This window comes from Alexandromys fortis, unplaced genomic scaffold (assembly GCF_014885135.2).
Source record: "Alexandromys fortis isolate MF-2015 unplaced genomic scaffold, M_Fortis_MF-2015_v1.1 scaffold_89, whole genome shotgun sequence".
Classification (NCBI taxonomy): domain Eukaryota; kingdom Metazoa; phylum Chordata; class Mammalia; order Rodentia; family Cricetidae; genus Alexandromys; species Alexandromys fortis.
In genome coordinates this window covers 5477667-5494101 of record NW_026067973.1, presented here as the reverse complement: position 1 = coordinate 5494101, position 16435 = coordinate 5477667, and the positions used below count along the sequence as shown (strand labels likewise).

The following is a 16435-nucleotide window of genomic DNA, read 5'->3' as shown; positions in this document are numbered from 1 at the left end:
CAAGTATACAAAGATGTGATGGCTTGAGGTCATGACTGTTTAAGTAAGACAAGCAAACAAGCAGTTATAGATTTTTTTTTTCTGCAGGATTTGTAACTTTTAGTTACAGGTTCTTGGAGCATGGGGTGTGGGTCTGAGTTGGTTATGGTGTATTACAAGGTAATTGGCAAAGAAGTGAGTTTGGGGTCCTACTGTAATTTAACAGAACAATAAAAATACCAAGATACATTACAGCAATCACTTTTTCTACTTGACTTCCACTCATTCAAAACTTATACCCCTTGTCTTGTCATTTATGTGTTAAAAGGAAAAATACAGCTCGGGCTGTAGGTGTGAGCTCAAGAAGGCAGAGCCCAGGATGTCTGCTGTTATCTTACTGTTTTCGCAGCACCTTCTTCTGGCCTAATAACCACCACTGGGGAGGAAAATGGAAGAATCCATTTTTCTTTTCTAAATTGCATGGCAGACAGACCCATGATGTCACTCTCTTTAAACAAATAACAGTAGAAAAAATGTTTTATTGGTTTTTTTAAGATAAATATGATGGGTTGTATAGGTTATAAATGGTACCATGGGAGAGGAAACAAAAGAATGCAGAACTGTCCAAGTTTGTCTCTATTACAAATGTCACTGGGTCTGACCTGGGTGTGCTGCTCTATTGGTACAGGCACCGGGCAGGTCCTCAGTAAGCAGCAGGCAAATCAGAGAGCCGAGACACAAGCTTATTAGTGATGCAGCACACCACCCTAGTGGCCACTGGAGCACGTGTTCTCCTAGCCGTTCTGAAAAGAGGAGCTCAGCTGGACTGCCTGGGAAAGTCACCTGGGATCCCTGACCATTATCAGTGTCTTCCCCATCCCTAACTCTAACCATCCCTGGACCCTCTGCTCCCTGCACACTTGTACCTCCTAGTCAGATGTAAGTCTTTCAAGCTCCTCGTGTGCTGAGGTACCTAAGAGGGAGAGGCTTGCTCAGAAGAGAACACCTTTGGGAAGACTCTGGTACCTGCTCAGCCTCAATCCTCAAAGCGCCACACCCTCTATTCAAGGGAATGCATTGCCTTACCTCCAAGAAAAAGCAGAAAAGATCCCTGGGGACCAAAGTAAGGAATATAATGTTCTTCATCTATAGCATATATTTTTTCTGTCTGCAAGATAAATACCACAAAAGTGCTGAAAGCCTGACCAAAACCGCTTGTGTTGCTGGTTCACATCAGCGTTGGCTCTGCAGCCTTGTTAGCCAGCCAGACTTAATGCTTTCGTTATGATTAGACCCTGTTTCTTCCTCCAGGAGAATAGGATGTCACAGATTTGACCTCTGTGGGTTTGCTGTTGAATGGGTCTTTGGCTAGAAAGTTCAGAACAGGTTTTGAGGTTCTCAGACTTTCCTCCTGGACAGCTGTCAAGAACACTCAGGAGAACAACTTGTCAAAACCAAGGCATCTCTCATCTGAACACTGATACTTAAAAGGAAAAAATGTATCCAGTCCTGTCCAGCAGAGACAAAAGAGGGTGCCCTTTACTGTGACCTGTTAGGAAAGGCCATATGTTAAGCATCCTGCCAAAGTGACTCAAGCTACATGAGAATTGAGCATCTAGAGTGGTGCTGAGGAAGCAGTTTATTCAGACCTGGCTAAGACTTAGGTAAAAACAAAGGTATTATGGTTTGATTGTCTTATTGTCTTAGACGCCGTTAGTATTCCAAGGAATTGTGTCAAGGGTCAGACGCAAGGCAATGTGAAAGAGAGCTCACCTTTCCAGTCTAGAGTGGACTGCCAAGTGAAGAAAACAGATGGGAAACAAAATTTTACAGTTTCAAAAGGGATGTACCCAGGTGTTGGAGATTTCCCATTGCATTGGCATGTCATTCTAATATGACTTAGAGACAACAGGGATGAACCCACAAGGACATCAGGTCCTAGCAGGGGTCTGTGCAACTGGGGAAGAAGGGTGATAATTTTCAGGAAAAAGGCAAAAAGCCAGCAGCAGAAAGAGGGAAGAACACATAGGGCTAAGATCACCGATACATCCTGATCTGCCAAGCTCCAGATGCCTTTCAGCATCTCTACAAGAGAAATCATGTGAAGCAAGTTTGTAGGTGATGAGCTGTAGGCATCACAGGATACACTCCTAGAATAAAAGAGCCCACCTGTGGGTGCCACATGGTTGCATCAGTGAGCCAGAGTGCTACTGTTCAACTACAGGTCTAGGTAATAGCTCTGTGTTCTCAGGCAGGTTGTTTGAACCTTTCTGGTTCATATTTCCTTATTGGTTAAATAGATTGATCAGATCCCCAGATTCCTAGCAGATAACTTATCATGGAAGGAAATTTAGAACTCTGTCTCAGGCAAATGCAGTCACCCTTGAGGAAAGCTAAAAGTTCTCTCTAACTTACAATATATCAATTTTATGGTATGTTAGTTCCACATAGCCTCACCACCACTACAAAACACACACACACACACACACACACACACACAACAAAATGTAGTATAAACACAGCTGGATTTTTATCAGACTTTGAATTTTAAAGGATGGATTTTTTAAAATTCACTCATTTGTTCATCCCTCCATTTAGTCAATGAAAATTTGATTTCTATCTCTTTGGAACTTCAGTGGAATTATTTTTCTTACAGTTAAATGGAAGTGAAATGCTGATAAGCATATTATTCTTAGGACTGGAAGTCCTCTTTACACTGACTGCTGAGCGTACCATCTTGATTCTCCCATTGGTACTGTCTTGAGGCTGTAGTATGTGAGCTCCCCCCTCTGCAGCAGTCAGAGGTGCAAACAAACAAACAAAAAAACAGCCCCACAAAACCCTGGAGTTTTACTTCTGATCGCTGGCCTCACTTGCCTCACTATTTGAAAAGGTTTCCATCTTCTTTGTATGCCATCACACCCTTCAGAGAATCTGGAGACAAAGACCACTCTAAATGGCTGTGGGCAGCATCATAGAACACAGAGTCTTGGGGATCTTGATAGGAACATCTTCCAGGTTTTCTCCCCTGAAGCCTTTAGTGAAATGTTGGCACAGTGGTTCAGGCTGCTTCCCACACACACCTCCAAGCTAGTGTGGGTGTCACTTTATGGCTCCTTGGTCTGGAATATCAAAAAAAAAAGATTTTAATTAAAGAAATAATTCACCAAATTTTGCTCAGTATTCTGTGTTTTCTTAAAAGAGTCAATGCCAATCTTTGTGGCCAAAACCAGATCTCTGGGCATGCGGAGGATTCAGGCCATGGTATATAGAAGTCTTTTTCTATGATGAGAACATGATTCCATCTCCAGGTAGGAGCCTAGGCTTTGTGCATCCTCGTCACCCGGTTCTTACAACTGAAGGTCAAAGTCTTCCAGGAACCCAATTTCCAGAACCATATTATAAGGTTTATGCTTTATAAGCAAAATTCCTAGAGTTGGAACTCTAGGAAACTGTGTGCAGTTTGCAAAGTTGCTGGTTTGACTATATCGCATAATAGGTTATATATGGGGAGGGGGGGTCCTCTCTCCCCCTCCTCCTCAACTTCTTTTTCTTATATCTAACAACTTAATTTTTCTCATCTCTCTTTAAAAGATTGCACCACATCCTTGAGCATCTGTTATGCAAGTCCTTGGGAAACTGGAGAGATAAGTTAAGAGGTGCCTGGGTTCTGAGGCCAGGATTTCATAGTACATCTTTTTCCATACCTAAAAGGAAATGGAATTCTGCTCCAAATTGTGTTAAGAATTCAAAGAGACAAGCAAGGCTTCTTCCAGGTTAGGTTGGATGATCAAATTAATTCAAATGTATCTGAATGACTCCTTCTGGAAAACACTACCATTTGGAAGAGTGCTTTGTGTACATTACCCCAGCCTACATTCTGAAAACTACACTCTCGTGGTCTGGCTCTTATTGGTGTTGAGCTTCCTGGCCTTTTTGCTCAGTTCACTTTTATCTTTCTTGTAAATGGAGGTTTGCAATTTTAACTCCCAACTGTTATTCTGAGGTTGTTTAGTAGCCCCCTAGCTTGCTGGCAGCCATATTGACTAGCCCAGTTCTGAGGGTCAATGTGTTCCCACAGAAAATGCTGTAGTCATCGTGGCTTTTCTCATGGGCGTGACAAATCACTTGACCAAAGCAACTTAAGGAAAAGGAAGGTTACTTGGGGCCATTGGATTGAGGGCACAGTCCATCATGTTGGTGGGAGCAGCTCTGGCTGTGGCAGCAGGCGCATGAAGCACGTGATCGCGGGTCATGGTGAGGGCGGAGTCAGCAAGCAGAGCCATGGATGATGGATGCTCATGCTCCACTTGCTTTCTGCTTTTCATTCAGCCCCACCCGTAGCCAGCGAAATGATGCCATCCGCATTCAGGGTGTGTCTCCTCATCTTAGTAAGCTCTGCCAGAAGCACCCAAAAATGTATCTCCTATGTGATTCAGAATCCAGTCAAGTTGACAGTCACACCTGCCTTATAAGAGAGAGGGGACAGCCTGTATCCTCCCAGATCGCTTTACACCCTATGTCCCTTAAGTGTATGTAATTGTAGCTGGTTGTGGTATTGATATCTCATTGCTTAGTCATTAAGGTGCTTTCTTCTGGTGCTTGCGATGTGTTATTAACTTCTCAGATCTGTCCTGCTGCTCCTGGTTTAAGTCTGCACACAGTGGGAAGAAATCTTGTTTCTTACCAAAAAGAAAAAAAATTGTAGAGCAATTTGATCCAGTCTCTTCTGTTGAAATGCTGAGTTAATTATATTTAACCACGGACGATGGTGAAGTTGCATTAACAGCATTTTTTAATCAGTGACTAATGTTTAGCTTGTGTAGGGTGGGGGAGGTGGCAATTCAGATTGGTTGGGGGGATCTGGAGACTGAATCCACACAAAAACTTTAACTGGTGATTAAGCATAAGTTTTCTAATGGGGATATTATGGGATACTAAAGAGACCTCTACTGCATGAAGTTGGAGCTAGAATGTAAATGTTCTTGTGGGGCTATTAAAGAGAAGATAAAAGGCGCTCCTCTCTCTCTCTCTCTCTCTCTCTCTCTCTCTCTCTCTCTCTCTCTCTCTCTTTCCTCTCCTTTTCTCCCTGTCTCTCCTTTTATTCATATACACATTTTCTCCCAGAAAAAAAAAAAAAACAGCAAACCTAAAATGGTCAGGATAAGAGTGACCTAGTTAATATCAACTTTATATCCCCACCAGAACCTGGAGACAGTTGTCTTTGTGGTTTAATGGACAACTAGATAGACCTGTTTACATGTTATGATGTTAGCAGGTCATTCCAACCTGCCTTTATTGGTAGAACAATTAGTATTGAACTCTGCGGTGTAAAATCAGAGTGCAGATAGGCTCCATGTTAATAAAGCACAGAGCAGAGTTGTTTGTTTGGGAAAAGCTGGAGTGTGCACCCTAAACTCGAAGCTGGCATGTACCATGTCCAGGGCAGTACCATGTCTTCCCCTGTGCCCACGCAGTGCCTCTGGGACTCGGATGTCACTTCTTGGAACAGGTAATACATGTTTTCCTTTGTCATAAGTTTCCTGGTTTTCATGGGGGCTCAGGCGTGTGACATGAGAGAAAGCACATGAAGATCTGGGACCTGGTCATCATACATTAGGCTTCAACAAGAGATGGTAATGTGTTTGTTTGTTTGTTTGTTTGTTTGTAGTAACTTAGCCTTCCTTGACTCAGGAAGGTAGAGTGCTAGACATTTGACAGTTACCAAAGCCACCCATAGCCAGGAGTTTCCAAGCTTCTTGTGGCATGCTCAAGGAGAATAAAGAAATGTCGACACAGAGAAAGAGAGGAGTTAAGGAAAACAAGAAAAAACTCCCAGGGGTCTGACCGCGGCAGCAGCCCGGGACAGGGAACTCAGACACGCCTCCTACACTTCCTGGTCATCCTCAGGGGCTACTCTGCCTGATACTTCCTCTCTCTTTCTATCCCACCCAGCTTGCATCCACAACCCTACCCCCCCCCCTCCGTCTGACTCCCTTCCCTCTCTGACCACATAACATCTCCCAGCCCAGCCTGTTCGGGCTCTAGGACCGAATCCAAATCGGCAAGGCAAACGGGAGGGTGCTAGCTCCTTTGTCCCCACTAGCCTGCCTGCAGCGAGCTAGGTAGGTCCTTTGTTTACGAGATACGGCAAGCAGCAAGGAGTTCCGGTCCAGGCACCAGGAGAGACATCACTGGGAACCTTCATCTGGTGATGGATGGAGATAGAGACAGAGACCCACACTGGAGCACTGGACTGAGCTCCCAAGGTCCCAATGAGAAGCAGATGGAGGGAGCAAGGATGTCAGGACCACGGGGGTTGCACCCACCCCACTGAGACAGTGGGGCTGATAAAAAAGAAAAAAAAAAAAAACTCCCAGGGGTTGGGAGGGGCTCTAAAGGAAGAAATGCCTCCATGTTGCCCCCCTGGTGGCCATTCCTGGATCTCATGGCAGAAGCTGATGAAAATGGAGCTAATCTATACTAGGGTTGGCCTGTTGTTGTTGTTATTTTGCTTTAAGTTTTGGAGATTTGTGTGTGTTGTGTGTGTGCGCGCGCACGTGCACATACGCACGTGCATGCCCCCTTAACAAATAAGAAGTGCAAATGCTTCAGTGTTGTGCATGGTCCCTCAGCCCAAACAGAGAAGTGATCTGGTCAGAGTGGAGGTCACCCGTGACTAGCTATGGATGCACTGAGGGCTCTGACTCCTGTTTTGATGAGAGAGGTTTTCTACTACCTTGTTTCCTGAGTTGGTTCATTTGATTGATTATTTTCTTCAGGAGTTATGAAATAACACATCTAGAACTTTCCACCAGTTTCCATGTCTTTATTTTTCTAGACCTCAGTCCCTTCACTTCCTTTGTCTACCAAAAGATATCTTGTTTTTTTTTTCTGGAAAATTCTGTTTATATTTCTCTAGTGCTAGCTTGTAGGAAGCTTATAACATCGTTGAAGCTGGAGTGGGGAGGGCAGAGTTTAGCACTTTTCTTTGATGGAAGAGAAATATAAGATCAGAAAGTCATGTCAAGATCTCCATGGCAACTGGAAAAGAGCATACCAGATCCCATCCTGGGTCCACAGGCCCCAAACCTCAACCCCATCCCAGTGGAGTCTGTGACAAGGTATTATTTCTGTCTACCATTTTCTCCCCATTGCTCAGTAAGTGCCCATTCTGAAATCAGAATTGCTGCCCTACAGTTCAGATACAGCGTAGCTCCCTAAATGGTTCTGATATTGAAGGTTTCGTTCCCAGCTGGTGGTACTGTTGAGACTAGATCATGAGCCAACTAAGCACAACAGTGGGCTGAGCCCACTGGAACAAGTTCATCTCTGAGTGGGCTATGATGAAGTAGGGCCTGATTGGACGATATGGGTCACTGAGAACACGCCTTTGAAGAATGAATGCTGTCCTCAGATCCTCTCAGTCTTCCTTCCACTACCCCATCCGGTCATGGCTGCCGGGGGCAAACAGTGCTGCTTCACAGAGCCCTCTTTGCCATGATGCTGCTCCTTAGCACCAACCCACAGCTAGGGGAGGCCGAGCAACCAGGAATTATAACATCTGAAACAAGGAGCCAAGACAACTTCCCTCCATAAGTGGTCTGTGTCGGCTATTTGGGTATTTTTGTCACAGCAATGAAATGTTGACTAACAGTTGTCTTTTCTTCACACCCATCCTTCCTGGCTTTCTGTAAAATAAATGCATTTAGCACAAGTTCCAAAGCAAGGGACTCTTGGGGTGCACCAGCCAGAGTTAAAAAAGATACAAATAAAGATTATCCTGTGTTCTCACTATTTGAAAAAAATATCCACAAATCAAAATAAGATGAGGATCATTTTGAGAAATTAGTCAAAGGAAGAGAAGAGAAAGGAAAGGAAGACAGCGAGGGAGATAGCACATGGTTTTGTTGTCTGTGTTGTAGTGTTTTACTTTTGGGCCACTTCTCCAGGTTTTATTTTTATGGCTAGCTTTTTCTAGGAAGGAAGGAAGGAAGGAAGGAAGGAAGGAAGGAAGGAAGGAAGGAAGGAAGGAAGGAAGGAAGGAAGGAGACTAAGAAAGTGAACATTGAAAAAGATGACACTTTTCTTTCATGAATCAGAGGCCTCTTGTATGGAAACAATAATAACAAAAATCATCCAGCTTGCCTCCCACCACTGACTGCTGAGAGCTAATTGCATTAACAGAACCACAATTGCAGTAACAAGGATTAGGAGTCTGGAGTGATGCTGGTGTTCCAGTGTGTTTGTGTTTAGAAAACATGAAGTCATATAAATAAGATACATTGACCTCATTCCAGGTGCCACACTTTCCCTAGAAAATCCAGGGTTCGGGGGAAGACAGAGCAGAGCCAGGGGAGGTGACATAATGGGTGTGACTGCCTCTATGTACCATTCGCCTAAATCAGATGTTGTTTCCCCCCTGTTAAATAATACTCTCTGCAAACCTGTTAAAGAGGGTCATTGTCTCCGTTGAACAGAGGAGAAAACATGTTCAGAGATGCAAACAGTTTGTCCCAAAGCACACAGGTATTGAGTTGCAGAGTCTGAATTTGAAGCTAAGTGTATCTGGTCCACCCCATCACATTATTTCCTAGATGGATTTTGAAGAGGGACCTAGTGAGGAATTCGTCATGAAAAATAATAACTTATTATCTTAGATATTGTCCTCCTAGAATTAGCAGTGAGTTGGGTTTTCTACTCATACATGAACCAATTAACCTGTACTTTCCTTGCACCTGTAGTGGGTTGAGTACCACCCTCCCAAAATGCAAACACTGAAACCCTAATCCCTTGCACTTCTAACTGTGACTTTATTTGCTAATTGGTCATTGTTAGTATAATCAGTTAAGGTATATCATACTGGAGTAAGATGGCCCATGATCCAACATGACCAGTGTCCTTAGGTGAAGGGGACATCTGCAGACAGACAAGCAAGGACACACATCTGCATGTCCTCACACACAGAGACACCTTATGAAAATTAATCACAGCCACAATCCATCAAATCTGGGATCTAGCAGAAATTATGAGAGGCCTGGATCTGACCCTTGGTGCCCTTGAGGGAAGCATGATGCTTCCTGCTGATGCCTAAGTCTTGGGCTTCTGAATCCCAAATCTGTGCAGGAAGAAAGCCTCTCTGTTTGCAGCTGTGTGTCTCCGTAATCCTAGCAAGCTGCATGCACACACAGCATGCCATAGCTTCTCTTTCTCCTAAGTTTCTAGCCTCATCCTCTTGTAGCCAGGTTGGGCTATTGGTACCTCTTCCAAGCTGTCTTCATGTCGTGATGGGAGAAGCTAGGCATGGTCTCAAAGTGATATGAGTCTCATCTCTCTGAATTCCAAATAAATGTCCTCACCTGGACTCCCAGTAACCCTTCCTTCAACAACTTCATCCTGCATGTGTTCCAGAGTTAGTGTCTTCTGTACCACAAGCTTCTGTATGTGTCCCTTGACTGAATGTCAGGATATTACAGCTTAGGGATGGATCTTGGTGTGTTCGTTTGTCTGGGCCTTTTATTTTGCCTTTCATTGTTTATTCCCAGATTTTAGAAGATAGCACATTTTGTTTAATTATGTAGGAGACAGACCGGCATTCTAGCTCTTACAGTCTGTGGGAGAGGAGTTGATAGCAAAGATTATGTGGAGTTTAAATTGAGTTTGGTGAAGGAAGTGGAAATGAATAAAGCTGTTTTACCATGAAAAGTAGGTATTTTGTCTTGGATCTTAGAATGGGTGGGTTTTATGTTTTATTTTTTCTTTAGCTGGAAATGTTCTAAGTGCTGCATTGTCTCTTCTGTTTGCCTTTTACAAGTCTGATGTTATAAAAAAGGCAATTTGTATCTGTATTTGCAGATTTGAGCATGGCGGCTGTGTTTTGAAGGTTTTATCTGGGACTAACTGAGCCGCAGATGGTGTGGAGTTGTTTTCCGTGATGTTGTTGAGTTCCACTTATCAAAAATACTGCATATGAAAAAAAATGGGGAAGGCTGGGAGGGATGGCGCAGTGGTTTAGAGTCCTTTTGCAGAGGACAAGAATTCAGCTCTCAGCAGCTCCACCAGGGGGCTCTCAACCACCTGGGGCTCCTGCTCCATAGGATCGAACTCCCTCTTCTCTCCTTGGGCACTCACACTCACGTGTGTAAATATATACATGCTTGTGGGCTCACACACACACACACAGATAAATACAAAATAAATCTTAAAAATAGACCACAGGGGGGCTGGAGAGATGGCTCAGTGGTTAGGAGCATTGCCTGCTCTTCCAAAGGTCCTAAGTTCAATTCCCGGCAACCACATGGTGGCTCACAACCATCTGTAAAGAGGTCTGGTGCCCTCTTCTGGCTGCAGACATGCACACAGACAGAGTATTGTACGTATAATAAATAAATAAATAAATAAATAAATAAATATTTTTTTAAAAAAAATAGATCACAGGTGGCGCCTTCCAGCCTCTACATTGGGTCTGTGGAGTTTTAGAATTTGAGGTAGTATCAGCGTTGCTGTGATGTGAGCTTGGGAAATCTCCCTTCCTTGCCCACACATGACCGCCATGGGGGGGGGGGGGTGAACTGAGACTTCTCTTCTCTTACTGCATTAGCCATGTTTTTGATTAGTTGTTTGCGGGGGTGGGCTCCTGAAACCAGAAAGCTTTTTGTCTGCCCTGTCTGTCTCAATGGGGCTGATTTAATTTGAATGAAATTTTAATTAGAAAAATTCTGCCAAGATGCAGCCCTGATTTGAATATTTATAGGTACGTTAAGGATCTCCACATACCTGGGGTCTAATTTGAATTGCTTCACTGGACTTCAACCCTAATAGTCCACGGAGAAGGAGACTGTGTGATAGAGCGAATTACCCATGCACATTGGGCTGGGAATGGGAAGCCAGCCGGGGAAGGGGCTGCACGCTTGGCCTCCACTGTTTTAATAGCAGCTCTTTGTCCAGATACATTTTCAAGGCTCGTGAGCATTTAGTTGTGGGGGGTGGCAAAATATATGACCAACGTTAGCATGGTACCTGGAGCACACAGCTTATGGAAACAGCAGGGTACGTTACAAAAGCTGCAGGGGTAAGGAGTTCACCTCCATCCAGGCTCATTCTTGTCCAGCTTCAGGCTTGTGCCTTGTCTCTGGAATAGGGTCATGCAGACTTCCTTTGCCCTGGGCGGGCATCATTTTACCACCTGCCCTGGGTAGTAAGTTACTTCAGGCCATGGTAGTGTTGCAGAGTAAAAAAGAAAGAGGTCCTTCTCTGCCCTTTTGGTTGTTTCTGAGTAATTTCGTGCCCACACCCTCTTTCCCAAATGATTCTTTTATGTTTGACATTTAAAAAAAAATCTCTACAGCACTTACTTTTGTCTTTATGTATTAGTGTGAGTGTGTATGCCCTGTGCAACAAAATGATGTTTTTGACTAGACAATGCATTGCTATTAAGGTCAGCTTCTCGCTGGGAAATTCGAAAGAGGAAATCCTATATGTATATAAATGTAAATGCACCTCTCCCTCTGAAGATGTGCTGGCAATCTGGACACACTGAGGCAATTCAGCCTGGGCCGGCGGGGTGTCAACCTCCCTGCAGAGACTGTAGACACGTGCACAGCCCCTTGGCACCTCCTGTCCAAGGCCTGATGCTTAGCCCATGCTGACCGTTCTCTCATAGATATGACTCTATGTCCCCATCAAACGCCAGATACTTCTAGGCATTGCAGATTTTGCTCAGTTCTGTGAGTGCAAGGGACTTATGCCGAAAGGTTCTTTGTGTGCTGCAAAAGAAATCTGGGGAGCTTTGGTGAAAAGCAACATTTGACTCTGTGGCAGGGATTTGTTTAATAAATGAGGCCCACAGATGCAGCTGTGGCTCCTGGAATGGAGGCTTCATGTGTACAGAGGCTGGCCATGCTGCAACCTGTCTTCCAGCATCTCCTGAGATGGGGCACAGGATGATCCCTACCTCCTCCCTTCAACCTCTCACTATGGGACAAATTTTGACATTCTTGTCTATCTGAAGTGTGAACATTTTTACCTAGAATTCACTGAATGATAAACACACGCATACACACTTATATATTTGCATGCAGATTAGAGAAGCCAGGCACTGTTAAAATTTCCATGAAGACAAAGAAATAGCTAGGGGTCTTGAAGAGAAAAGGTACAATAGGGAAGGGACACTAGGGTCGGGGGAATGCCAGCCAGAAGCTGCTCCTGCGTGAACTACACTCATGCTGGGAGTACATCAAGTACTATGCCTGTATTTTCTCTTACTCCAAGTCTGCCAGCAACTCCATTGCCACCCTCAGGGAATACAGGAGGTTATGTATGTGTGAAGTTTACACATTTGAGGGCCAAAAGGCTTCCTTTTTGCAGTCCCTACAAAATAAAAGTCTCCCGAAGTGACTTGGCAATGAAACTGCTAGGTGATGTCATGCTTGGGTGGGAGACTGGTATTTCTTGTACTGACTGGGCCTTTGAATACTAACTTTGATGTGCTGTATTAGCCATCTGGAGACATTTTACAGTTGTTGTCAAAAGGTTGACTCAGGTCCCTAATGCGACACGAGGAGTTGATGGAAGCTTAATAGAGTTTACCAGTTGTGCTGATTTGTGAATGACAGCCTCGCTGTCACCTTTGGCCCAAAGAAATGGCTGCTGTGTGTACTGTTTGAATTGAGGCTTTGCGGAGCAGAATGGGAGCCAGGCATTGTGTAACAATTTGGAAAGCACTTGAATCGTGTACCTCAGCCCCAGCTTTTGCCCTCCCGGTCACATGTATGTCATTGATTTATGCGCCGTTTATTTACCACATAGAAAGCTATTGGATTTAGGGGTTTTGCACATTAGCCTCCATTTTTCAGTCAGAGGCGCGCTGTCTGGTCTTATGCCAACTTGACACAAGTTAGAGCCATCTGAAATGAGGGAAGCCTCAATAGAAAAAATGCCTCCATAAGATCAAACTGTAAGGCGTTTTCTTAATTAGTGATCGATGGGAGAGGGCCCAGACCATTATGGGTGGGGCCATGCCTGGGCTGGTGGTCCTGGGTTCCATAAGAAAGCAGGCTGAGCAAGCCATGGTGAGTAAGCCAGTAAGCAGCACGCCTCTACGTCAGCTCCTGCCTGCAGGTTCCTGCCCTTCTTGAGTTCCTGTCCTGATTTTCTTCCATGATGAACAATGATGTGGAAGTATAACCCAGACAAACCCTTTCCTCCCCAAATTGCTTTGCTCTTGGTGTTTCATCACAGTGATGATAACCCTGGCTAGGACAAGAGGTGAGATATATTTCAGGTACCACATGTGTAGATTTGATTCTACATCTAGACTAGGCTTCACTACTTCAACACAGGTTGTCCATGTATACCCTATTGCTACTGAAGTTGTAATGCTGAAAAGGATGAAGTCTTGGGCTTTACTCCATCTTCATATGGAAAAATAATGAGCTCTTTGTTTGCTTATTTTTCATATCATATGCTACTGTGTAAAAACATCAGCCACTGTACTCCACACATATCCACACACATACTCATGCTCCTATATTTGTAAACTCAACATGTTTATGTCTGTGTTTAAATATGCACATGTAAAAATAAAGAAAGGAAAGGAAGGAGGAAGAGGCAAGAATAATAGCAATGCGAATGCTATTTAAGTCCTCCGGAGGCAGTGCAGCAGTGGATGAGTGGGTAGAAAAGGAACGGTGAGTAAAGAGGATGGGATGAGTGGGGGTGTTTGGTCAAACAGCCATCAGATGCTGGTGTTTCTGATCAAACACAATATGCCTCGGGGGAACTGGGTCTAATCAGCAGCAGCTCTAATAGCAAGAACACAGACTTGGGGATTTAAAGATCAGAGTAGCTTTTTTTCAGGCTCCACTGTTAACTTTGTAGAAGTCACAGGTTGGAGCTAAGAATGGGGCTGATCTGAGCATGCGTGGGTCAAAAGCAAATATGGCCCCTGGAAAGCCAATGGCATTAGCAGGAATACTCACTAAGAGCAAACCTGGACAGTGAGGGTTATCCCTGCTATTCTAAATTAGGTTTGGCTTGGATTGTGATGAAACTGTAGGAGAGGAAGTGGGCCCAAGATCAGAAAATGTGTGCAAGAGCTCATCAAATTTGTTCCACCCACAACTGACAAGAGTTGTTACAGGAGATTAGATGCAGATGCCCTTATTGACCACAGTCTGATTCTAGGACATCTGGTCTACTCTGAGGTCACACCCTTATCTCACTTCTCATAATACCCTCTAGTCTGAGAAGGGTCAACACAAAACACTACATGTTTTTCAAGAGAACTGTTACGGAATTATTCCAAGATTAATAGTCCCCCTTTGTTATGTCTTAAAATAGGTGATATCTACAAACCTCCCCTAGTGATTGTTTGGGTTTGTTGTTTTTTGGATGTGTGTGGCTTATTTTTATTTTGTCTGTCTAATTTATGTGATTTACCCCACTGTAGTCATTGGGACAAGGTCAAATTTAGTTTTACAAACTCCTAAAGGTAGCTACTACAAATTTTCCCTAAATGTTTTCATGGTACCATAGAAAATTGTATCATTTATCTCACACTCTGTGGGGAAGACCTAGCCCAGCAAGGTCTTATGAGATTGTGTCCTTGGTGAAAATTAGGATGTAAGAGGGTCATGAAAGTAATATGCTGTATTGGGTTTACTAATTGGGTTTACCAGGAAAGATAACTTGGCTTTGGAAGGCTGGCGTTTGTAGTCCTGCCTCAGCTTCTCGAAACTTCTTCATAGTCTTCTCCGTCTACCAATACCCTAGAAGGAAGTCATTGTTGACATCACAGAGTGCTCTCTCAAGTACTTACTGGGATGTTTTTCCGGCTGTCAACAGATATTCCTGGAGTCAGGAAAAAAGAACTCAGTTCACAGATTGTTCCTTTACACCCATCTCTGGCTGTGGCACAGCAGTGTTGATGCCGGTCCACAGATGCCCCGGCTTCAATTGCCGCTCAGATGAGGTGGCTTGAGGGACATCAACTCTTCAGGCCTCTGTCATCACGTGACATGCTAAGCTGCAGCTTTTCTTCTATCTTCTGTGCCCTGACAGTCTACCTGGAAATACGTTTTTGGCACATGGTCTTCCAAGACCTGTTGTTTCAAGCCACGTAGCAGAAGGAACATCAGGTATTTCTTAGCATTTGCAGCTGAACAGCCCTGAGGAAAACATGTGTAAATGGACGATGCAGATCTGGGAAATGTGGATCCTTGGCAGGCAGACCCCCATGTGAAAGGAGCCCTACCCAGGGTGCCTTCTGCTCTACCCTTACTCTTCTGTCCCTGTCTCTTACCTGATACCTTCATATTCTGCCACGGATTCTCCCTTCGCTCCCTTCGAAAGCATGCCCACAGCAGTAATAAAGGGATACACGGGAGGCGAGTGGGTGGGAAGATGCTATTTTAAAACACTGACTTTATAAATGAGTAGCTGAGCTCTCAAAAAAAAAAAAGTTCTTTAGAGACTGTGTGGGATTTAAAATCCAAGAAGTGAACACGAGATAGACCATACAGATGAAACAAAGGCAGACAAGGTCTGCCGTTGCGAATTTTCTTCTTTCTTCCTCACCCCATCCTCCATGTGCCTTCATCTTAGCAGAGGAGGATCGGTGTAGGAGAGATAATAAGTTAACCTGAGAGCAAGCAGGAGTCAGGAATCAAAAGGAGGAAGAGGCAAGGGAAGGAGAAAGACATAAATCAAGGGTGAAATAGCTTGGGACGAAGATGCTGTCACGTGTGTCTTGTGTCTAGTGAATCAGTATGTTGGCTTAAATAAGACTTCAGGGTTTATCTCCAGTAAAGGGCCCTGTTTGGGGGTGGTCAGAAATGATTCTACGTTTCATTGTGAAATGGTGCAGCTGGGAGGTCCATGACAACTTTCTGGCCACTTATCCGTCTGGCTTGCCCTGCCTCCCAGCCATTCGACAGTGATGTCCAGGAACATGGGGGCTGGTTAGCACTCTGCTTAATGCTCAGCTATTTTGTAAGTTCCTGGCAGGCAGCTTAGCTTCTGGAAGATAGGGGATCCCAAAGTAAGCCGCCCACTGTAGTCAGGAGAAAGAACTCAGTGAAAATTTTACGGAGACACATTCCTTCCTGTGTAGTGGCATGTCACTCCTCAACTGGCCGCATCAAAGAAGACGTTTGCTTAGGTTCTGAAAAGAGAGGAAGCTGAGGATAGACTATGAGAAGTAAAGATTGCACAGACGACATCAATGAGATCTCCCTCGGCGTCTACCGTAACGTCCAAGGGCTTTTATCTCATTTACACCAGTTCTGCCACTGGTATAAATGCTACAGATCACACCGGAAGAAATGGGCTCCTGGTGGTTCTTTTGTGTTTCATGTTGGTAGAACAAAATTTCACGAGCAGAATATTCACACCATAGAAAATGGCAAAGGCAAGAAGCTGGGGCATCCCTTCCACCATGAACTCTTTGATAAGTATT

At 44.2% G+C, this 16435-nt stretch overlaps 1 protein-coding gene across 1 annotated transcript in view; it reads left to right on the top strand.

Moving 5' to 3' along the window:
* Positions 1-5367: 5367 nt before the first annotated feature.
* Positions 5368-16435, top strand: part of Ncam1 (neural cell adhesion molecule 1) — a 98336-nt gene continuing 87268 nt past the window's right edge. Inside the window, exon 1 of the mRNA XM_050156270.1 lies at positions 5368-5491. Coding sequence (XP_050012227.1) covers positions 5416-5491 — 76 coding nt within the window. The 5' untranslated portion in view covers positions 5368-5415. The remainder of the gene's footprint in view (positions 5492-16435) is intronic.